This window comes from Erigeron canadensis, chromosome 8 (genome assembly GCF_010389155.1).
Source record: "Erigeron canadensis isolate Cc75 chromosome 8, C_canadensis_v1, whole genome shotgun sequence".
Lineage (NCBI taxonomy): Eukaryota > Viridiplantae > Streptophyta > Magnoliopsida > Asterales > Asteraceae > Erigeron > Erigeron canadensis.
In genome coordinates, this window is record NC_057768.1 from 21,908,029 (window position 1) to 21,931,518 (window position 23,490).

At 35.6% G+C, this 23,490-nt stretch overlaps 2 protein-coding genes across 4 annotated transcripts; one reads left to right on the forward strand and one right to left on the reverse strand.

Moving 5' to 3' along the window:
• The first annotated feature begins 493 nt into the window (after positions 1–493).
• On the forward strand, positions 494–7,796 carry LOC122578737 (tocopherol cyclase, chloroplastic). The gene is made up of 10 exons (XM_043750764.1): positions 494–991; positions 2,152–2,396; positions 2,553–2,632; positions 2,767–2,843; positions 4,854–5,023; positions 5,119–5,216; positions 5,304–5,411; positions 5,917–6,033; positions 6,681–6,830; positions 7,481–7,796. The coding sequence occupies exons 1-10, from the start codon at positions 657–659 to the stop codon at positions 7,655–7,657; spliced, it is 1,557 nt and encodes a 518-aa protein (XP_043606699.1). The 5' UTR covers positions 494–656; the 3' UTR covers positions 7,658–7,796.
• A 2,562-nt stretch (positions 7,797–10,358) lies between these two features.
• On the reverse strand, positions 10,359–18,122 carry LOC122610103 (casein kinase 1-like protein 3). 3 transcript variants are annotated; one of them, XR_006325452.1, is made up of 18 exons: positions 17,981–18,122; positions 17,855–17,895; positions 17,409–17,478; positions 17,173–17,321; positions 16,997–17,092; positions 16,787–16,857; positions 15,931–15,992; positions 15,779–15,842; positions 15,478–15,562; positions 15,264–15,390; positions 14,919–15,001; positions 14,751–14,811; positions 13,691–13,821; positions 13,219–13,558; positions 12,928–12,969; positions 12,755–12,835; positions 11,877–12,140; positions 10,359–11,071 (listed from the first exon to the last, which is right to left on the reverse strand). XR_006325452.1 is itself a non-coding variant. In XM_043783097.1 (14 exons), the coding sequence occupies exons 1-14, from the start codon at positions 18,054–18,056 to the stop codon at positions 13,376–13,378; spliced, it is 1,299 nt and encodes a 432-aa protein (XP_043639032.1). In that variant the 5' UTR covers positions 18,057–18,122; the 3' UTR covers positions 13,075–13,375. The 3 variants fall into 3 exon arrangements, 1 of the variants encoding a protein (XP_043639032.1); XR_006325453.1 differs by having other exon boundaries at positions 12,928–12,980; XM_043783097.1 differs by lacking the exons at positions 10,359–11,071; positions 11,877–12,140; positions 12,755–12,835; positions 12,928–12,969 and having other exon boundaries at positions 13,075–13,558.
• Between the last annotated feature and the right edge of the window lie 5,368 nt (positions 18,123–23,490).

Consider the following 23,490-nt stretch of genomic DNA (forward strand, 5'->3'; position numbering starts at 1 on the left):
TTTAACGTCGTTATGCATGTTAACAGAATTCCAAATCTAATGATGAAATGCGTAATTTCGTGAGCTCAAGGATGATATGTGAAAGTTGGTACAAGCCATAGGGACGGAAATGTAATTAACTCTTATTTCAATGATAGTTATGTTTTATAAAACAAAATTGTTGAATATATTATGTTTATTTTTTTAAAAGTATTTATTACATTATATTTAATAATTATATATTATAAAAAAGATTTTTGTGATTTATAAATATTTATGTTTCATTAATAATATAACTATCAGTTATTGTTTTTTTATTTATGTTCACAGTTGTCTCGTACAATGTGTGAGTTTAATCTAATGTTTATATAATTAAGTAAATACAAAAATTTTTTAGCTTAACTTTACAAGTCTTCAATTTCCATTTGGCCTTTTTTACAACGAATTAGACATTGTGGTTGTAGATAAAAATAAAAATAAAAAGTTAGAGCAATAAATAGTCGATACGAGATAGGAGTCAAAATGGTGAGGTATCGACGACTCGACGGGGACAGTTGTCAACCTTGTGTGTCAGTTTGAAACACATCACCACCAGACCCAGTTTGGTCTGGTTTATATTTCCGACCAAAAACACACACATAAAAAAATTAAATTCAAAGAAAGTGAAGGAAAAATTAATGGAGTCAAATGTGTTTGGATATACTAGTAGTAATTCATTGTTGTTGGGTTATTCCAACAAACAACCATATAATAAGCTGAAGAATAAGAAATTATCATTCATTAATAGTAACAATGATAATAATCTGTTACAACAAAAATCGAGAATCAAATTATTATTCCGACAAAAACGAACATCCTTAAATGGTGTCAAATCGATTTCAAACAGTTCATCCGTTGTGGAAGTCAACACTAGCAGTAATGCAAAAGAAGAAGAAAAGAAGGAGGAAGGAATTGTGAAGCCTGTTTATGTGCCTACACCTTCTAACCGATCTCTCCGTACTCCTCACAGCGGGTGAGTTTGTTCTTTCTTTCTTTCTTTTTTTTTTTTTTAATTATTAATCATTTTTTTTTTAATTATAATTTGTATCATGAGGAACAACATAGTGTATAATTTTTTAAAAATATGTTGTATTCTTTATTGGTGCTATGTTAAGCACCCAATGCAACGGGTTTTGTGTCCCAATAGCTCGACGACGGTGTAGAGAGGCTGTAGCCAGGTTGTATCTAAGATAGAAATAGACGTCCCACATTGCAAGGTATGAGGATAGAACCCTTGACCTTTGTCTCTAGAGGCAAGGGTGTTAACCTCTTATCCAACCTTGCTTGTTCTTTCGTGCTATGGGTCGATGAATATGTGATACTGGTCAATGTAGCTAAATCTAAGTATTTGAAAGATTTTCCTTTGAAAGATTTTCCCAGCTATAGAACTTATACAGATGTATTTGTGTGCAACTAATGGGTAATGAAAACTACCAAAAGTGCTAAAACGCTTAGAAACCACTAAAATTGCAAAAATCCTTAAAAGCTGCTAAAAAACGTGACAATCTAGTAATTAATGGTACTTTGCATGGATACAAGGTGAGTGCTAGAAAGTTTGTATAACGGGTCATTTGCAGTCCTGGATCCGCGACTGTACCCCTTTCACATGTTGTGCCCATGTGTTACTTTACTATTACCGATGTATGTACCAAAACACTAACACGGTGCACAACTATTCATTGTAAAATACTGTTAACTAACAGACTTTCAAAATTTGTCTCTTTTCGATCATTGTGTAACTCGAATACCAATTAGGACCGTAAAATCTTCTTAAGTTAGATATGACATGACAAAATTTAGCTTGAGAAGATGATTCAGTACTATATGGCGATGATTTGATACTATTTGTGTTCTCAAATTGACTTGCATTTGCATTTTCCAAGCATTATGCGACGAAGCTTTAGTCAATACTGACAACCCAGTTGTGAATTTACAAGCCAATTTCCATCATGGCATGCTTAGGTTAACAGGGTTTTACCTCCCTTTTCGGTATTCAAGTCAAATACTCTAAAAGTTCGTTGGTTGACCAAAACGGAAAGGAGTAGAATAGTTAAAAGAAGAAATGATAAAATAGGTTGTTATTTTAAATAGATAACACACTAAAACAAGTTCATTGATATATTCTTCAATCAGTTACCACTTTGATGGGACTAGAAGGAATTTTTTTGAGGGGTGGTACTTTAAGGTCTCGATACCTGAACAAAGACAAAGCTTCTGCTTTATGTATTCAGTTGAGAACCCAGCATTTCAGAAGCCATTGAATACATTGGAGCAAATACAGTATGGACCCCGCTCCACTGGTGTTGGAGCTCAAATACTTGGTGCTGATGACAAGTACATTTGCCAATACACACCAGAATCTCACAACTTTTGGGGAAGTAAGTTTCGCTATTGCTTTTTCCCAAGTACACATTCATTGAATGGTTAACATGCTTTATCCTATCGTTAATTTGTCAATACAAATGAAAAACTTGTGCACTTGTTATGGGTTGGGACCTGTATACTGTCACTGAGCTGACTTTATGAACCTTCAGATCGACATGAGCTGATGCTTGGAAACTCTTTTTCTACTCAAAAAGGAAAACGGCCACCAAACAATGAAGTTCCACCTCAGGTTGATTTACTACCAAAATTGTTTTGTTTTACATAAAGGGAATTTATGTGTGTGGGCAAACTGGATCTATGAAATTCAAGTTATTTGTTTCAATTTAGTTTGTATATGAACTTCAAGTAGTGGTGTCAATGCAGGTATTTAATCGTAGTGTGATAGAAGGATTCCAAGTGACACCACTTTGGCATCAAGGTTTCATCCGTGATGATGGAAGGCAAGTTTCTTTCCCATTCTTTTCTCCCTCTAAAGTTTAAACTTATACAGTAATAGACATGCTACTGTCTTTAAAGTTTAGATATGAGAACTAACTAGTTTGTTTATAGTTTTATCTCCTTAACTAAGACCTAAAAATCTAGTCTTTATGTTTACTATGTCTCTTGCTAAAATTGTGTTGGTGATAATGCTTTTATATGTCTGCCGGAGATTAATCTGTGACTGGGATTCAGTCTTTCTATTATAAAGAATTTAGGATAAATTACACTTTTCGTTCCTAAAGTTGGTAGCTTTTTCACTTTTCGTCCCTAATGTTTAAAAATTACAATTTTAATCTTAAAGTTGGCAACATTTTGCAATCAAGGTCCTTCCCCTTGATGGCGTTCTTTTTTTGCCATTAACGTACGCACGTGCGAAACACATGAGGGTATTAATGTCATTTCCTTGTTACACCTGAGGGACTGAAAGTGAAAAACGTGACATGTGGAAAAAACTCTCCTTCTTTTTCTTCTGCCGCTGCAGCAAATTGTAAATTTTTGAATGAATGAATTAACGAAGTAACTATGCATATATATATATATACACAAACCCTATAAATTTTTACGGTATGCTTCGATCTTATGCGTATATTGAATTGCAACACCATAAACCCTAAAATAACGCGGCTGGGGTGGGAGAAAGGAGGGACGAACTCCGTCGTGTTCTTAAACACGCTTGCCCTGTGATCATTTAGAAAGGAGGATAATTATGAAATGTTTGGTATGTATCATCGTTTCCAAATACGAAATTATTGTTTATATGGTTTGTGAAAATTAGTGATGGCCGGACCTGAATGGGTGGTGGCGCTGCGGTGGTTGATCACAGTGGAAGTGGTTGGATGTTTGAGAGGGAAGAAATGATGTTTATATATATATATATATATATATATAAAATAAGAGTTTTTTGAAATCAACCTCCATCCTGTTTCTTGAAATCAATATATCTCCGATCGAATTAATAAGAAAGACTAGGTGGTGTTTGGCAGCAGCAGCGACAGAAGATAAGATATTTTTTGAGATCGCTCAAGACATGTATCACTGGAGGAGAAAAAAAGAAGCAGCGGAAGAAGAAGAAGATAAGAGTTTTTGCAATTTTCGTCCCTAAACATGTCACGTCTTTCACTTTTAGTTCCTCAGGTGTAACAAGGAAATGACATTAATACCCTCATGTGTTTCGCATGTGCGTACGTTAACAGCAAAAAACGAACGCCGTTTATGGAAGGATCTTGATTGCAAAGTGTTGCCAACTTTAAGGTTAAAATTGTAATTTTTAAACGTTAGGGACTAAAAGTGCAAAAGCTGCCAACTTTAGGAACGAAAAGTGTAATTTACTCAAGAATTTATCACATGTAGTACAAGAACACTGTTAAATTAATGTCATTAACATGCCATACATATTTACAAAACCGTTAGGCCAAATCCGTTTTGGTAATCTGTCATTTGGAAATTTGGAGTCCCATTTATTGGCATGAAAAGTAAGAAAATATGGCCAGACCATGAATAAAAGAACAGATTGCCATCTATGAATTGGGCCTTAAGAATTCTGTATGATGACTGTATTGAAACTTTGTTGACCGCTGAAAAGATACCGCTTGTACAAGTTAGAGATTTGGAAGCTTGAAATTGAGGAGAAACTCTAATCTTTATAAAGTATTGCCAATGAATTGGCAATTTAGCAAGATGATATTATTTTGTTGAAGCTCTTTCAGGACTATTAGAGTAACTATATACAGCTTAGGTAGACTGCACGAATGTTGTGTTGGGCATAGACGCATAGTCTATGTATGATTAACTTAGAACCAAGATACAATTACCACAGTGAATGACATAAACTTCAAACAAGGATTACTCCGAAAAGTTCAAGCGTTAGCTCTTCACTTTACTAGTAGTTATAAATACTAATAGCATGTGAATAACCTTTGTTTAAAGAAATACAGATCGGTGTTTGACATTTGGATTACTATGAACTTCAGGACAAGGTATGCGGAAACTGTAAAGACTGCACGTTGGGAGTATAGTACCGTCCCTGTTTATGGTTGGGGTGATGTGGGGTCTAAACAAAAGTCGACAGCTGGTTGGCTTGCTGCTTTTCCTGTATTTGAACCTCATTGGCAAATATGCATGGGCGGTGGACTCTCAACAGGCAAAGCTGGCTTTTTTTTTTTACCTTCTCCTTGTCATATTTCAATCTTATTTTATAATGGTAAACAATTCCTTTGCCTTGAAATGCTTTCTCAGGTTGGATAGAATGGGGTGAAGAACGATATGAGTTTCAAAATGCCCCTTCGTATTCCGAGAAGAATTGGGGTGGAGGTTTCCCAAGAAAGTGGTTTTGGGTAAATATCCATTGCTAATTATGTGATGTATCTTATCAGTATCAAAGAGTTGTTCTTTTCATTTTGTAACATGTTTAACGTGTACAGGCTCAATGTAATGTCTTTAAAGGTGCAAGTGGAGAAGTTGCTTTGACATGTGGAGGTGGATTAAGGCAATTGCCTGGATTAAATGAAACGTTTGAGAATGCAGCACTGGTAAGGATATGTATCTAATAGTCATCTGTCTTTTTTGCGTTTGCTACCACCCATATAAATGTGAATGGAAAACTAGGGCTATATTTGTCTAATAGGATTACTTTGGATCATTTATATTTGTATGTAAATGGAGAACTAGGGCTATATGTCATCCATGGCGCACAGTTATCTTTCATCATTTCACTTTTTTTTTCATTATTGATTGAAGTACACAAGCAGACGTTCATTGTTACATGGTATAGGAGCTCAATAATGCACAATTCAAACCCTATCTCATAAAGCAAACAGCCATCACCTACATTACTCTAAAACCACGATCTCCAGCAAAATCTTTCATGAATATGTAGGGTCCTCCAACTAGTGTTGTTGCCATGGAATTTTAATCAATTGGACTTAAGTGACTGTAACCCTAGACTTTTTGTGAGAATGGATGCTGACTGTCTTTTCGGTTGAAAACATAGCTTCACTTGTTCTGATGGAACAATTCTATGTATAACTCTTTCAGATTGGAGTTCACTTTGAAGGTATATTCTATGAATTTGTTCCTTGGAATGGAGTTGTTGAGTGGGAAATTACTCAGTGGGGTTACTGGCACGTAACTGCGTATAATGATACACATAAGGTGATTATGATTCAAACTATCCCTTTGTTAGCTTTATTCTTTTACAATAGGCCATGATCCTCTCTGTCAATAAAACAAACAAAAGAAAGTAAAAACACAAGCAAAGTAAATGCAATTTGCAACTCTTCGCAACTTAAATGATATTAACATCCAACCTGCGTAAGTACATGTTACTAGCTCCTTAAAGACAGCTCAATGGGAAAAGAATCAATAAATTGCGGTTTGGCAGGACCAGTGTTGTGAGCCTGCAGAAGGTCGGGTACCAGGTCGACATGGTACCAGGTCCCGACTGGTTTGGGTCAGAATGGGTGATTCGTAAGAGGTTAAAACTGGCCCTGTCTGTCAGTTTTAGTTGGCACATAAACCTTTTTTGCCCCTTGTTGAAATTGTATATTAAAGACACTAATTTTTTTTATAAAACCAATGTAAATGAGTATTTAAGCATTCAACTACACTTCGTTTTGATATCAACTTGTTTAACAATCAAACTTTGACACATTTGACACGTTCCTTTTCTAATGACGTTTTAAGATTTACCCATATCTCCCTTGGAGGTAACATTACGCCCGAATTGACTCATTTTTAGGGAAACGTGTTCAAATTTTGACCAAGTGCTACTATAAATATATGAATATTGTGATGAGCAGGTAGAACTAGTGGCTACCACAAAGGATCCAGGCACCACATTGCGAGCTCCAACTACAGAGTCTGGCCTTGCACCAGCTTGCAAAGATACATGCTTTGGTGATTTAACTTTGAAATTGTGGGAAAAAGGATCCGATGGCAGTAATGGGAAGGTAATAGATATTATCCTATAGCAAAAATTAGTGGATTAAAATAAAAGTTGTAAGCATATTATGGAATGTAGGTAAAATAAATATGTAATTTATATAGTAAGATATTTATTACAACCTGTCAATATAATTTCGTATATTCTTGGAGGTAGGAAATGGGGCGGGTTAGACAGGTTTTAAACGCGTAAAATGATCTATTGTTCTTACAGGTTCAGCTGGGCTGACTGAAAACGCTTTCAGTGTATATATATAGTTAGTTTCGAATAGGTTTTATGCATTAGAACTACTTGTTGAGAAACTCCTATAAAAGATTTTTTGAAATAGCTACCTGTATATTATGGCATGCCCTATGGGCTTTGGTGTTGTTTCTATACAACTTCTTTTATTCCTTGTCTAATAATAAATTGCAATATTTCCCATAGTTTTGGAATGTAAAGTATGAATATTTTTTTTTTTAGAAGTTTTCAAGTTGCAGTTTACCCGTTTCTTCGTTTATTTTTTTAGCCTATTGATTTTGTTCACTATATTTTATTGTTATTATGATCAAATCAACTGTTTCAGTAGCTAAGTAGATACTGTATATGTTTGCATAGATAAGTAGTATATCTACATTTTCTTTATGTTTTTAACATTTTCTTGTCATTGGTATGTAGCTTATTTTGGATGTAACTAGCAACATGGCAGCTCTAGAAGTTGGGGGCGGACCTTGGTTCAACACATGGAAAGGCCAGACATACACACCTGAAATCATCAATCGTGCCCTTAATCTTCCGGTTGATGTGGAAGGAATCCTTGGTTCATTTCCATTGCTCAAACCTCCTGGCATGTAGGCAAATATCTCCCTTTGTATTTCAGTCAGTTTTTAATGATCTAACCTAATACATATAATAAATACAAGATAAAGTTATAAGATACATACATGTAAATAGATGCTCTGTTGTTAATCCAATGGCAGTTTATTACAAAGTATTCATTTGTTTTATTACCCAGAAAAAGTGATGAAACTAATTTTAAGAACCTAATTGATCTCTCTTCTCGGTATTTGTTTATCCATCTTTACAAAAGAACAGAAAAACAAGCAATTTCACATATTAACAGTGCTCAAATAAGTTTTGATACAATAGATTCCTCGACCAGTACCAGCTTCATCACCACATTAACAGCATTTTCTTCGGTAGCCAATTAGCCATAGAGAAAACATATAGAAATGGAAGGGGCAAGTACTGTTTTTGAATAGAAGAATCGGTGTGCTCAACATTGTCGTTACAATAAGTAATACTTAATGTGGACATTGTCGTTACACACTTGTGAATATAGTGAGCTTAACAATTTTTTTTGAAACAATAGTGTATATTAAAAAGGAGTTTACAAAACATGGTAGACAGACAGTAGTCAACATGTATATTTGCAAAAGTGGTATGTCCGAGCCCAAACTTTTTCATGTTGCCTTTTCTTTATTCGATAAGTGGTATGTCCGAGCCCAAACTTTTTCATGTTGCCTTTTCTTTATTCGATAGTTTGTTGAAAGTACAGTAGAACCTCAATAAATTGATACTCGGTAAATTAATAACATCAATAAACTAACAATTTGTCTAGTACAAAATTGAACCCCAATCAATAAAATAATCAAATAATAACTTTTTTGAAGTCACTGTGTATTTATATTGGTCCTAACAAAACTATAAATTAATAATTACTAAAATATTTTAAATTTTAGTAGAAAATGATATATAGTCACCTATTTTTTTTTATAGAAATTTAAATATATATTTAGTGTATTTGTAAATCTCATCAAACTTAAGAATGCAATGTAAGAGTTTAAGCATTGTTTACTCGTATTTGAACAATAAGTTGTGAAGAGATCTATCTATAAATCATACTCAACTTCGTTATCAATCGAATTTTGAATGGTATCCATCATACTTTTTTCAATGTTTTGATCCTCATAAGATTTATTATTTTCACTAGTATAATTTAGTAAGTAATTCACATCTGGTAATGCATACCAGTAATCAAGGTCTCATAATCACAAATGTATTCTTCAAAATTTACATTATAAAATCTTGTTAAGTTAATAAATTTTTAATGTATCGATATAATAATATCTCACTAAATTGATAAAATGTGTTGGTACCAACATTATTAATTTATAAAAATTTAGTGGGTAGCAAGCTATTAGTCCATACTTGGTTAGTTTTTAGTAGGCTTTAGTTTTTTTAACCCATTATATGAAATCCACGTAGGTTAAAAAATGAAATCAACCATCCAATATCTTTTAGAAGCTACGTGTGGTTCGAAATAAGAAGTTGAATAGATAAATGTTGGTAAAAGTAATTTTAATGAAACTGAAGATGTTAATATTGTCTTTTGCAACATCCTATGTAATCACGTAGCCCAAATAAAATGCCGTGACTGTGAAGCGGCAACCCTTTCACCCTGATGTTTGAAACCATAAAAGGCCAAAAATATAAAGTGTGATTTTGAATTAATTGGAAGTATAAATGTATTGACTGTGATGTTTGAAAATGTTCACTTATAATTTACATTGTGTATGAGCCTTCAAGGGTCTTTTAATTTGACTATTCTGCATTTTTTTTATACTATAAAACACATGTTTCTTCCACCACATGTTCCATTTTAGTCCACCCATTGATACTGATACCGAGAGTAGGCCATGGTCATGTGCCTTGCAACATCCATATCAGAGAAATTCAATTAGCATTTGCGGTACGACACAGGTATATAAATGCATAATATTCAGGTCTACAACGAAATCCTACCGACAAGAACTTATCTTCCTTGCAATGGGAGCAATAACTAAAGTAAAAAAAAAAGTAACTTCTAATACTGTTATGGGCCTCAATACCGCATTAAACGGTATATGAGAAAGGTTAAGATGTAGATAGTTTTAACCCTACCTATAAGAAAAAGATGCTTCTTAAATTTACCTAATTTTGAAAAAGGACAAAGAATAAGTTTAAACCTTTGATTTCAATCTTCCGAGGTAAAGGTGTTTAACTATTTTATCCAATTTGCTTGTAACGAGCAAAAATGACTAAGAGTTGCAACTTATGCAACAAATGTGAATTGTAACAAGATAAACAAGTCAGGTTTGTACTTATAGGTATGGGAAAATTTCATATATACAACTTAGCACGACTAATACTTGGTTGAATTGAAGATGGCTTCTTATACCATTGACAATGAGAAAGCTAAAGTTTCTAACACTTTCTTATGACCCTTCTTTTATTGTGTATTTTCAAACTACTTGATGGTTGCTCATATACTCATAGCACAATCTTTTCATAAAGCGTCAAAAGTATGAAGACTTGCAACTTCTAATGTTTATCGTATGACTGTTAACTAAATGCATTGATACATATTAACCCACTAATACACCAATCCAAATATCCAATTGCCACTTCAAGGAAATCAGATATAAAATAACAAAACAAAAACTAGAAAAGAATGGGCAAGGGCTAATATAGATTTTATATAACCCCATGGTATCTGTCAATAGCTGAATGAGAATTAATACCTCAAGTAAAATTTACAAGAAGCTCACTCTCCCTAAGATTTGAAACTGCCAATTTTATGGCTACATTTTCGACAACACTAAGTTATTTCGTTTGGACAATAATGGTGCACAATAAATGCACAGATAGAGGCATGTCAATTGCTTACATTTGAGAATAATTGAAGACTGGGCGAGAGTAGAGGCTATGCAAGAAGGATAGGGACACTCTGAAGTTGCTTTCAACTTTACTAGTAAAGTTGGAAGCATCTTGACCCTTGTATTACAAGAGAGCAACACATGCAGATTTACTATCCACAAACATAGTAAACATATGTACATGTCGAACAAACCAGATCATAAGCACTATTGATCTACATAGAAGCTAACAGCTTAACAAATCATACTAGTAGCGAAGTATCACCCGCTTAATCTTTACTTATTCTCTCTAAAATGATTCATGTGGTAGGCTTCATGAGCTTATGAATTATGCCAGGTATTCCCATAATTGAGCCAAGGTTGATCTAGTCATTACCTTCCAATGCCTATTGGCTTTCTTGTAGCATACTTGATATAGATGAAAATGATATACAGGCCTGGTATCATGCTTTAAAAGATGGCAGAAACCAGAGACTATTATATGCAACCCTTAACAATCATTATAGTTTGATTGACTCAGGGGTAAAGGCAGCAGTGGGAGATCTTCATTCTGACTTCTCCTTGTGTGTCCCTTGGTTGATAAAAAACAAGACTGTTAGAATTAGTAATAAAAGAACATTATCACTTTCAACTAGAACTGGCAGTTTTGACCAATTTACATTGGAAAGGGCCAATGTGGGTTAGAATTTATCAAAACCAGCACAACGGGCTACCTCAAATTACTTCATCTCAAAGGGGATAGATAAGTGGAAATGGGTCAAAAAGTCAAACCAGTAACTTGAGTACAGACAGCCTCCTAAATTGCGTTTATGCAAAAACTAGATGAATAATGTAACAATATAGTTTATGCAGGCACATTTAGCACCCAATTTTTCTGTACAGCTATATAAAGCTTTTAGCTTGTTGGGCCTTATAGATAAAAAGACAATCGTCTCAAAAATCATAATTGAAGAGGGAATGCAGCCTTTGGACATCCCTTTATTAATGTCATTCTTCAATCTTTGATTACTTATCCTTGCTGAACACCCATTTATTTTTCAAACTTTTTCCACTTTATACAAACCAACATAAAACATATAGGGTAATTTCCGTAAAAACCACTTGTACTAATTGTTTATACCATTTAACAAAACGAACCCATAATAGTTCCGTATATCCAAACAAATGTACAATTTTGTACCAATTAACCATATCAGCTCCAGAAAAAGTCTCACATGCCAAAACCAAATTTTAACGACACATAATGACCTGACATTTTTGTTGAAACAAAACAAAAATTAAACTTTGGTTAGGCATGTGGGACATTTCAGAGTTCACTTGGATGCAAATGAAAAAGTACATGTCTTATGTAAATTACCCGATCATATACTACGCACCTGGAAAACACAGTATACAATTAAAAAACCACTCAACTTCTCTTCACTTCTGTCTTCGGAGCAATGAATGGGTGCAACCTTCACGGAAATCGGATATACGGTGTTGCAGGTCAACCTACCCCAAACCTGTCTCCGATCCACCCAATTGACCAACACTACGTTCAACCAACAACTCTTATCTCAGTCTCTAAAACAAGAACGTCTTTCACACTACACATACCAAATTCACCATCTTGGTGCATCATGACTACATACCCCATTGACCTATACAAGTGTTGGAAAAGAAAGTTTTGACTCGAATCAAATAAGGAAAAACTTTAAGAAGATTATAACTGGGTTCAACGCTAATACAAAGAAGAAAGTGGCAGAAAGCAAACGGAGTGAAAAAAAAAACTTGTACAATATGAATAAGAAGTTTCTACAACTCATGACATAAAGTTGGCTATAGGGAGACAGTTGCTCAAAATACTACAGGGTCACCAAATTTACATCACAAATCAGAGATTAAAACCCTTGCAAGTCTTCCCTGTCCCAAAAGACACAATTCATATTTCTTTACAGAAAATCAGTTGGGTTTCAAGATTGAGCATTAGAATAATCTTAGTGATCATTTATTAGTCTTACCATCTATTAACAAGGTAAAAACTTTTTTAAATTTTCTTGAATCATGTCTTATAGCGTTTTATTATGATTTTTAACACTCTATATAACTCAGAGCATTCTCTTTTTTTGGACCCAGGGGCCAGGGGGATTAAATAAATGTAACTTACCCATTTTGTAGATGACCCAAATGGAAGAAAACTGAACCCACAACTTGCAACATTTATAAACCAATTTCCAACTTAGTAATTGCAAATGTGTTACGATGGTATAATTACCTTGGAACATCCAAGGACTAAAACTCCAACCCGTAATCATGACAAGTGTCAATGTACTAGAAAATCCTTTTATAATAGAACCTGGTAAAAATAAAAAGTAAGATTAGAATAGAAAAATACTTTACACAAAGATGCCACATAAGACTTGAATAAAATGGTATGTACACAAATACCTGAACAAGTCATGGCATACACATTCGGAAGAACTCTGGTACCTATGTTAAAACTAACATAGTGAACATCAGAAAACTCAGATTTAAATAGGTAAAAACAGAAGTACATAAAGAAACTTGTTCCTGAACAAATGAAAAGGCAACAAATACAATGGCAACCCAATATCTATTTTTTTTTAAAAAAAGCAAAATATATACAGCGTTATCCATACAATGACCTAATTAAGTCAAAAGTCACACCTTAACTGGAAAAAATCAAGCACTATCAAACATGTTGTGCTTTGTAATCACCTTAAGAAATTACATGTCCGACCATGAGCAGAAGCATCCAAGCAATTACTGTAAATCACCTCCAAAATATTCTAACAATCGAACTGCTGGGTGATTAATTGATTGAAACCTTTGGTATGATTACCATCTTCTGACTGAAGTAAACTTCCTGCTACCATTACTTCGCTGAAGAAACACGGTGCAAGGATCGCATCCAACTACCTGAACCACCCGCAGCTTTTCTGTCAAGACCATGGTCAACTGTCATGTTATCCAGTGGCTCATCTGGCTTCACAACAGGTGCTTTATGAGTGCCACCCATAGAGAATGAAGTGGAAACTTTTGGTGCATTACTTATCATCTGTAACAATCAAAGGTCGAAGAAATTAGTGATTGGAAAATACGGATGACATCACATGAGAAAATGGTTGGAGACAATTTCAAATAAATGTTATTATTAACACAAAAGTTACTTTATCTAACAAGGACTCACATGTTTTCCAGGTGAAGTATTATCATTGAGTTCGTATGGTGGCCTTGATTTATAATGCATGCCGGGACGTACCAAATTGTTTGATCTTCTTCGCTCTGTTGCTCCAACTTGGTAGGAATCATCATTACCCCCTAAGAAATGGTTTGTGTAAAGCAAAACAGGATAAGATTAGCAAAAAGGAATAATATCCAACAAAACATAATGCCATATGAAGCTAGAGAATATGGTAACTTGTTATCCAAATCCTGCAAATCTAAGTAACACGCATCACATCATAAATTTTGTAAGTCCTCTTGGGAAAGCCTACTAAACGCAAAATTTCTGACATTTTTAAAAACGACCAATACGCCCTCATAAGAGTCATTATTATCACTAAGTTAATTGCCTTTCAATAATTAATTATCACTAAAGTTGATTTTGATACACACTTTGCCCATAAATCAAACTTTATGCATACGTGTATATTAAACAAGAATACATTAACATATCTGAGAAGTTTTTTATAAAAACTTGTTAGATATAGTGTACACACACACACACACACACACACACACATATATATATTAGAACTAGATAAGGGGCCCCTTCATCCCCATTTCCTATTTGATCTCGATAATGGAGCTAAACGCACCAGATGTGTAACAATTTGAATATGGAAAAAATGCAAGACCATCCTTGAATTACATGAACAGACCAAAGTTGGTTAAATTGACCTTTGTTCTTTTTAATGGTAGAACAGATGAAGAAAAACAAAATCAAATTCAATAGAGGTTATAACGAAACATGTCATGTTTGGCTATCATTTTTAAGAGGTTTTAGGTTTGAAAATCTTATAGCCTCTGTTGAATTTAAACAATGATTGAGATCAAGAATCTACAATGATAGGAGTTAAATTACAGACTTGAATCTCACTAACCAATAACAAACGGGAACAAAAATGCATGCAAAATACACAATCCAAAATTCCTTGTACATGTCAATAAGCTTAACACAGATTTAGATGTGGGGCCATGTAGAAAACTTTAATATCCTAATAAAACTCCCTAATAAGATGAAGTACCTTGACGCTTATTTGAATGTGCCAGCATTGCTCTATTACTCACTCCAGGAACTGGTCGGCTCTGCCATCATCCCCAAACTATTAGTGCATACAGCAAAGATGTCTCGACAATGTTCAATTATGTAATTACAATGAAAATACAAAGAATAAAGGCTAATGAAAACTAACAGTTGATTGAATCTGTGGCTTTGTCTTCTCCGATTGCTGGTTTTTTAAAAGTGTCCAATCGAACACATAATCAAAATCATATCCTGAAATAGGTAAATGTAGAACATCATATTGACAACCACATAAAAAACGACAAATAAACGACCCATATAAGCTGTGATCCCTAGAAGAAAAGTGTATACATGAATTAATAATAGCGTTGACAGTGTAAAATACAAATGAGAATCTGCTGTAGAAATGTACAAACATCTCTTATAAGAACATGAGTATCTACAAAAGTCTCAAAAGGTTAACTTATCTCCACACACGTAGCTTAAGACTCGAGCATTTTGTGAACTAGCATACCTTCCCGTATAAACAAGTCACGAAAAAGACGCTTCAAGAATCCATAATCAGGTCTTTGCTCAAATGTCAAAGATCGGCAGTATTGGAAGTAAGAAGCAAACTCCACATGATGAAACTTGCATAATACCTATTAAAAATTTAAAAAAAGTTCACTCATTCATAAAGCATATAGTACATCAAAGCTTAATTAGTACAAGCCTAGTAGTGCACATACCTCGATGGGAGTTGATACCTTCTTTTCACATATTTTGTCATATTTTTGCTTCTTTGTTGCACCTTTAAGGCCCTGCCATGGCAGACTGCAGACAAAAAGATTCACTTGTTTAAGGTAATAAATCATGCTCACACCTTTTCATATCAGAGACTATACAATTTTTTTATGCTATAAATTTCAGAGTTCCTAAAAATGATATTCAACGGCACTAATCATAAAACCAAAATTGCAGGGAATACATTCTAGGGTCTCCAAAAGCTATATGCAGTAACAAAGAAAGAAATAGCTGTCTAGTACATACCTCCCTCTCAAAAAGTATAAAAAAACGTAGCCAAGTGACTCCAAGTCATCACGCCGACTTTGTTCTGGATTTAAACTTATTGTCAGATTAGAAGAGGAACTGAGAGAAAATTTCAAAGTGCAAGAAAACGTCATACAGCAATAATTGCATACCAATTCCCAAATGTGTATTGCAGCTGGCATAGCGAGCAGTCCCAGTCAAGTTTTTGTTTGCTCTGTATATATGAGGAGAAAGAAAGGCTTGCTTAGTACAAAAAAAAAAAAACGCAAAAAGATAGCAGCAGAGGGAAGGGCTAAACCAAAAAAAAGGCAAGGTAGAATACCACAAAATATATAGCATAGCAGTAATGATTTGATATAATGATATATCCTCCTTTCTCATTAGCCTAAAAATCCTCCTAACGATAGGATGATGACATTTGGAAAAATCAAGGGATAAGATTAGGAAAGAGAATTAGCGGAATTCACATGTCGTACTCTTAAGGGTTTAGTGGATTTTATAAGAAGATTTATCATTTTCCTATTTCTTAGACAAACTTACGGCTTGCTTACTATGATATTATGAAATTGTCCATGTGCATAATAATATTCATTAATACAAGCCTCTTGCACATAAGAAACCATTTATATGATGAAAGCACAGATGAAGCAAATTCATTAAGATTCATAAGTGTATAGATTGCTTTATAAAACTAAAATTTCAGTGCAAACTTCCATGGAAGGCTTTCACAAGATTCAACCTTGGACATCAGCACTGAGAAATAATAACAGAGAAAATTCAAGCATGATGAAGTTCCACAACCAAAAGGGTATTATTATCAATGTGAAAGATAAAAATCACAACAGACATTGCATAGCACCTCACTGGCAAATTTACAGTATAAATCCGAAGCCTTACAGATAGACGGCCTCAATAGAGGTCCTGAAGTCATGCAGACCCATTAAAAACAATCTAAAGCACAACATGAACAATATAACACAAATAGAAAAGAAACAAAAAAGATCATACTTGTAAGGAATATGGCAACTTGTAGTGGGGTCACGATATCTTTTAGCAAGTCCAAAATCAATGACGTAGACCTGAAAAGAGATTAAATTTGTTAATGTTAGTAGATCAGCAACATATAACTGCTTCAATCCTCATAACAGAAATACACTTTAAGAAAATTCATCAATCCGAAGGACACACAGTGAAATAAGGTCAGTAGGATTAAATTACTTGATTTGCTTTCCTGCCAAGACCCATTAGAAAATTATCTGGTTTCAAGTCTCTATGCAGAAATCCTTTCGCATGCATAAGTTCAATTCTCGTAAGCTGTAGAAATAACACAACAAACTAAAGGTCAGTACTAATTTGAGCCAAAATATTATTCGGTTAGCAGACAACGAAATTACCATTTGATCGGCTAACATAAGAACAGTCTTCAACGAGAACTTCCTTCCACAATACACAAATAAATCCTCGAGACTCGGCCCAAGAAGATCAAGGACAAGCACATTGTCCTGATCATCTACCCCGGACCAATGTATCCTAGCTACACCAACTAGCAGGCAATACCAAATGAACCCGTCAAAAATATTTCGATAAAAATTGAAACGAAACCAGACATTGTATCTATATATAAACTTACCAACTCCTTGGAGATAATTATATAGCTTAGCCTCATAAAGCAATTGTGGGTGCTTAGTCTGCCTATTCTCCTATTACACGAAAAAACGCAAAAATCTCAATTCAACCATTCCACTTATGAGATATAAAAACAATACAAAATTTTCATAATTTACGTGTCATATGACAAATAATTAAATCCATTCACATGCCATTAACACAAAAAAAAGAGTCATAAATATGTGAAAACACAAGATGTTCACAACTAAATGAACAAATTTGGAAGAAAAAAAAATCAATTTCAGTTTTATGTGAATAAAAAGTAGTTTAATTTAATTTATTTATGAAAAACTTTATCTTTTAGTAATACTTGAAGGTTCATAGTAAGTAACTTGTCACATGTCAATCACATGTGATATAACACGTAAATTAAAAGTTGTGTAACTGAAATATAAATATTTAGTGGACCATTTTAACAGCAACGATTTCATGAGTATCCACATGTGTAGCTGCAAATGAAGGGAAAAAAAAAACAACTTAAGAAATCAATCAATATATTGTATGTATAGATATAGATATAAGATGAAAAGAGACCAAGAAAGATTTCACCGAAGGATCCGCTACCAATTTTGCGACCTAATTTGTACTTTTCTCCAACGATTCTCTCCATTTTCTATCCTTTGCAGATTCGATCCAAAAAAATTGGATTTTTTTAGGGTTTTTGTGATTCAGAAAGCACAAGTGTGTGTGTGTGTGTGTTTCGATAGGTTTCTGTTTTCCAATGACCCCTGCTAGCTGGGGCCCGCTTTTTTGCCACGTCGGTTGTTTGTTGGATATTTTTTCTGGGCTTATGGTATGTCTTGGGCCATTGTTTTCATACCCTGGACCACTTTAACCGAACATTGGACCACTTTATGGAAAAGATCAATGTTCAACCTGTTCAATTTATGGTTTTGACTTTTGAATATTGGATCGGACCGGCTGGTCCAACAAGTCCAACCGTGAACCGGTGGGTTGATCGGCTTATTGTAACCAGGCTTACACGTCAAATATGTCATCTATCGAGTGTTTGAGTGCTAGTGGGTTTCGATCTATAGTCATGATCCGACCTATGGTTTAGACGATGCTCCTTATGGCCCTTTTCCCAGTCGACTCGTTCCTTGGTTTGTGGGTGTGTTTTAAAACTAAGTATTAAATACTAGACGTATGACCACGCGATTCGACGATGATGGTGATAGCGGCGACAACGTGGTGGTGGTAGTCACAGGTAGTAGCTGCAATCGCGGCGTCGGTGATAGGTAGTAGCGATGGCAGTTGCGATAGTGATGTGTGCTATTAGTGTACACGTAATTTATATAAAAGAGGTAGTTTTTTTAAAAGGGGTTGAGGTATCTATATCTTATTATTTCATTAAGATTACTACAAATAGATTTGGGTGATGTTTAATAGAGTCAACGAAGTTGAGGGTAAAGTAGTCACTTTTAGGGATGAAAATGGGATGGGTATTATCATTGATCTCGTTCTCCATCCCGATACCTGATTTTCACTTGTAATCCTCATTCCCGTTAGGGAATTAGATTACATCCTCATTCCCGTTAGGGAATTAGATTACATCCTCACACCCGTCCCCATCAGGTATCGGCCCATCTAGTAATCGGGGATTTCTTATGAATAATCATAAATTCATAGAAGTAGAAAAAAGCTAAGAAAATTGAATGTGTTTCGACCTTTCCTTTTATAAAGTATGAATATAATTCTAATGGTAAAAAAATGTGACATATAAAAAGTTCTAAACAAATTAGTTATAAACTTAAAGTGGGTTTTAAAAAGAGGAAAAATGTAATGTGATTCCATTAAATATATATAATTCGGGTTTAGATACGAAGATCAGGGATTTATGGTAGTCCATCGCCGTCCTCCTACCCATCGGAAAATGGAATTAATCCTCATACTCGTCTCCATCCCAGGTCAACTCGGGGATTTCCCGGTAAAACCGGATTCAGATATCGAATTTTCTATCGAGGTGCGGGTATTTTTTTGGTCATTATTAACTTGTAGGGTTTTTATTTTATATCATAAGGAAGGGGACGTTCCCCTTTAATAATAAGTACTCTTAATACAATTTTTTAAATAACAAATGTCCACTAAAATCAACTCCTTATTAGAGATAGGAGTTGATAAAAATTATGGATTTTTTAGTACACTACACAAAATGTGAAGGAAATAAAAATTAAATTTTTAAATAATAATGTCCAGTAAAATCAACTCCGTATTACAGATGGGAGTTGATAAACCTATGAATCTTTTTATTAGTACACACTAGTACACTACAACATAATGTGAAGAAAATAGAAGACTGACAGTCCACGAATGCACAACTTATGTTATAATTAAGCTAGACAAGAGAATAAATAAGAAGGTAATTAACAAGAACAATGACAAGTTCAAATGTAATAAATTTATGCAAGTATAATTATATGTATCATTGATTAAACGATAAATACATGGTCAATATTACAAACTTGACTTACAAGAATACAAATGAACAAAGTAATTGCTAAGTCTAGATACACTAAAAACTTATACAATTACAAGTGACAAACACTTTTAAGGTGACAAACACACTTGATACAATGCGGTTGTGTTGCCTTTTATAGAGGAGGAATTAGGCCAACACAGCCTTCCTTTGATGGTGATAGATGGTGGTTGTCGACGTCCCATTGGCTCCTTGTACTTCTATGCAAGAGCCCTTGTCTTCTTTACCAAAACAGGTATGAGAAAGAAAACCCTACCAAAACGGGTATGAGAAAGAAAACCCTTGTTTTGGTCCCAACTTGTATCCTTGCCATGTAAGGTATTTTACAGTTGGAAGAACCACCATGTGACTCTTGTCTTCATCTGGTTTGAAATCTCCCGCCTTGACCAACAATTTGGGCAGCATCCAACCCGCTGAAGAGTCACTGGACTCGCTGAACACTCGCTGACGATACACGTCAGCGAGCAAGTCTTGTCAGCGAATCCAAGACTCAACAATCTCCCGCTATTCGCTGAGAAGACTTGCTGAGTAAATAAGACTTTGCAAAGAGTGTAGTATGAAAGAAAGATGTCTTTTATATCATCAAATAATGTTACAAGCTGAAGCATAAAGCTTTTACAAGGTAAGACATCTAAAAATTTGCAGCTTCAATCTCCCAAGCGTCCTCTTGCTTGGCAATCCTCAGCACTGGATCTTCTCTTCTCGCTGGCTTCATTAGCCTTCATCTATCTTGTTGATGACTAATCTAGCACTTGTCATTTTAGCGAATCTTCTTCTAATGCTGATCAGAAAGACAGTAGATGCTTTTTCAATTTCTGCCAATCTGAAAAAGAGTTGATCATTCTGGAAGTTTTGGAAGAATATGCCAGCAGGGGACTCCAATATTCTCCCTTCTTCAAATATACTTCTGGGAGGCAATCGAAGATTTAAACTAGCATCACTAGCTAGAGGAGGAAGGGCTGCTGGCAAGGTTTGATGCATTTCTTTTCTTTTCCTTTGAATTTTCTTGCCAGTAGACATTGACATAGCTGCTGGAGCTCCACATACTAGCCTCAACATAGGCAAATCACATTTGAACTTAGTTTCAAAGCCTCTTACCTTCTCAAAGTACTCCCTCAGCATGTTCTTCAGTTGATCGTAGCTGGGAGCCTTTTTGTCTTTAATAAGCATGTACACTTCAGCCCATTCAGAGGCACTCAGCGTGGTTGCCTTGACACCTTCATATTTGACAGGCTTGTCAACACCTTCTCTTAATATCTTCAAATTAGTTTTTAAGCCCATGTCAGCATGAAAGGCTTCAGCAGCCACTATTCTTTGTGGCCTCCTCCTGTCATTCATGTATTTCAGCCACTTAGCCTTTTCTTCATCAAACTTGGCTCTCTTTTCACTCAGCTGCTTCTCTACTTCATCATGTTTATGCCTGTAGAGAGCCTCAGCAACACCAGTCTGCAGAATCATTTTCTGCTCAGCATCCAATTGATCTTTTTCAAGGAGTGGTAGTTGTTTGATGAATTCCAAGTTTTTCTTTTCATTTTCTTGGTTTTCTTTGATTATGTCTAGCTCCTTGATGGCTTCTTCTTGAGTTCTTCCCTCAGCAGTTAGAGAAAGGACATCAATAACTTGGTGTTCATTGCCTGCTGGGGAAGTGATGGAGATGTTCTGAGCAGAGAGAGATGAAGGTCTCTTGAAAAAGCCAGCATCAGTAAATTGTCGCTCCCCCTCAGCAGCATCCTCATTCTTTTCAGTTTCCTCCCCCTCAACACCAGCTGGGGGAACATCAGCAGCTTCACTCATTATTGTCTCCTCCTCAACATCAGCAGGGGGAACATCACTTGCATTCTCATTAACAGCCACTATTGCAAGTTCATTATTTTTGTTCTTGGTGGCTGCAGCAGAATCATCCTTATTCAAAACAGCTTCAGCAGAGGAATCAAGAACGTTATTAAATGCTCCTTGGACTGCTTCAGTGATCAAGGTCAAAGTTTCATCATTTACTGCCTTCTCCCCCTTGGAAGTTTTATTATCAATAACCACTTCCACAGTGGCCACTGGAGCAGTCTGCTGTTTGAGAAGTTGAGAGAGTAGTCGTTTGATCTCTCCAACTTCTTTTTCCAACCTTTCTTGTCGCTTACGATCTTCCTCACTGAAGGATGCTTGATGAGGAGGAAAACTGGCCATTGTAGTCTCCAAGGCATTGATAGCCTTGGTGTTGCTCTCGACCTAGGTGATGAGAGGAGAGACCAGGTCAGCAACCTTTTTTACCTCAGCAGCAGCAGAGTCACTGCTGCTGGAAGCTTTCCTTAGTAAGAGACGTGCATCATTTCCAATTTTGCATAGCGATCGAGAGAAACCTCTAATGGCCTGCTGATCTCTTTTTATGATATTTGAGTATGTGCGCAGCTTCTCTTGATCAGCAGCCATTGAAATGGACTTTTCTTTTATTTTCTCGATGCTGGCAATATTCTCTTGCTTTTTGTACCAGCTTTGCAATGTCGTCACCAGTCGGTCATCTTCAAGATTTTTAATGTCAATTGCAAGTTTGGCAGCACTGGTGAGATCATTGAGATGGTCCTCCACCCTGGCCAGCCTGTCAGAATAATTGGTAAAGTAGGAGATACCCAACTCTTTGGCATCTTGTGGTTTAGTAACAGGCTTGCCAGCAGATGTGCAGCCAAGAGCACTTGAGAAAGATGAAGGCATGCCAAGAGAGAGCATGGTGTTCACTGGCTGCATAGGTGGAGTCTGAGGTTTGGCAGAAAGAGTCAGCACCTCAGTTTTTTCATCATTTGCTACTGCATCATCATTAGCAGCATCTACTTCAAAATTTTCAATGATGGCTGCTACATTTTCATCAGCAGCACAGCAGCAGCCTCTTCTCCAGCATCCACCTCCATATCACTTGCTTTAAGTTCATCAGCCTGGTTGGAGGAATCCAGCTGGAATTCATCAGCCATAAAGTCACCTAACTCTAGGTCACTCTCCTTATTAACAACACAAACATCAGTACCAACACTTTCCACCAAGTTTTCTTGTGCGACAACCTCAGCACTCTCAACCAAATTTCCTTCACCACCACCTACAACATCCTCAGCACTTTCATCACCAACCTGCCTTCTCTCAAAAGAAAAATTTTAAGGGTTAGGGGAACCTGGTGCCACAGCATCAGTGTGTTGTGTCACTGATGCATCATCGGCCGTAGAATGTGCTGTCTCTAGTATCACCTGTGATCTGGCTACTGACAGTGACTCAGAGGGTTGAGAAGAAGAAGAGGGAAGTATTTGTGGGTTTGACTCAACTCTAGTGGGCTGGGGTAACCCAATTTCTACACCAACCTCGCCTACAGAAGTTTGAGGTGGCTGCTTGCGGTTACCCTTTTTCTCATCAGCAGCCTTTTTTGAGACTGCTGATGGGCTGGCTGGGTCTCTAGTGTCCTTGGGTAGTGAGGACTTCTTAACCTTAGTGGGCTGGCCCTTTGGTACTCGCTGCTGCTGTTTTGGGACAGCAGCAGGAGGTGAAGTGGAAGAAGAAGTGGTTTTCTTGGTCTTTTTGGGAGCTTTGGAGGTTGCTG

Excerpts from the sequence above, each read along its gene's own strand:
- LOC122578737 (XM_043750764.1), top strand. The coding sequence starts at position 657 with ATGGAGTCAAATGTGTTTGGATATACTAGTAGTAATTCATTGTTGTTG. Across the intron at positions 5,412-5,916 it reads CGTTTGAGAATGCAGCACTG|ATTGGAGTTCACTTTGAAGG; the intron begins GTAAGGATATGT and ends TAACTCTTTCAG. Across the intron at positions 6,034-6,680 it reads CGTATAATGATACACATAAG|GTAGAACTAGTGGCTACCAC; the intron begins GTGATTATGATT and ends TGTGATGAGCAG.
- LOC122610103 (XM_043783097.1), bottom strand. The coding sequence starts at position 18,056 with ATGGAGAGAATCGTTGGAGAAAAGTACAAATTAGGTCGCAAAATTGGT. Across the intron at positions 16,858-16,996 it reads TTGGCAGGAAAGCAAATCAA|GTCTACGTCATTGATTTTGG; the intron begins GTAATTTAATCC and ends ATCTCTTTTCAG. Across the intron at positions 15,002-15,263 it reads TGACTTGTTTATACGGGAAG|GATATGATTTTGATTATGTG; the intron begins GTATGCTAGTTC and ends TACCTATTTCAG.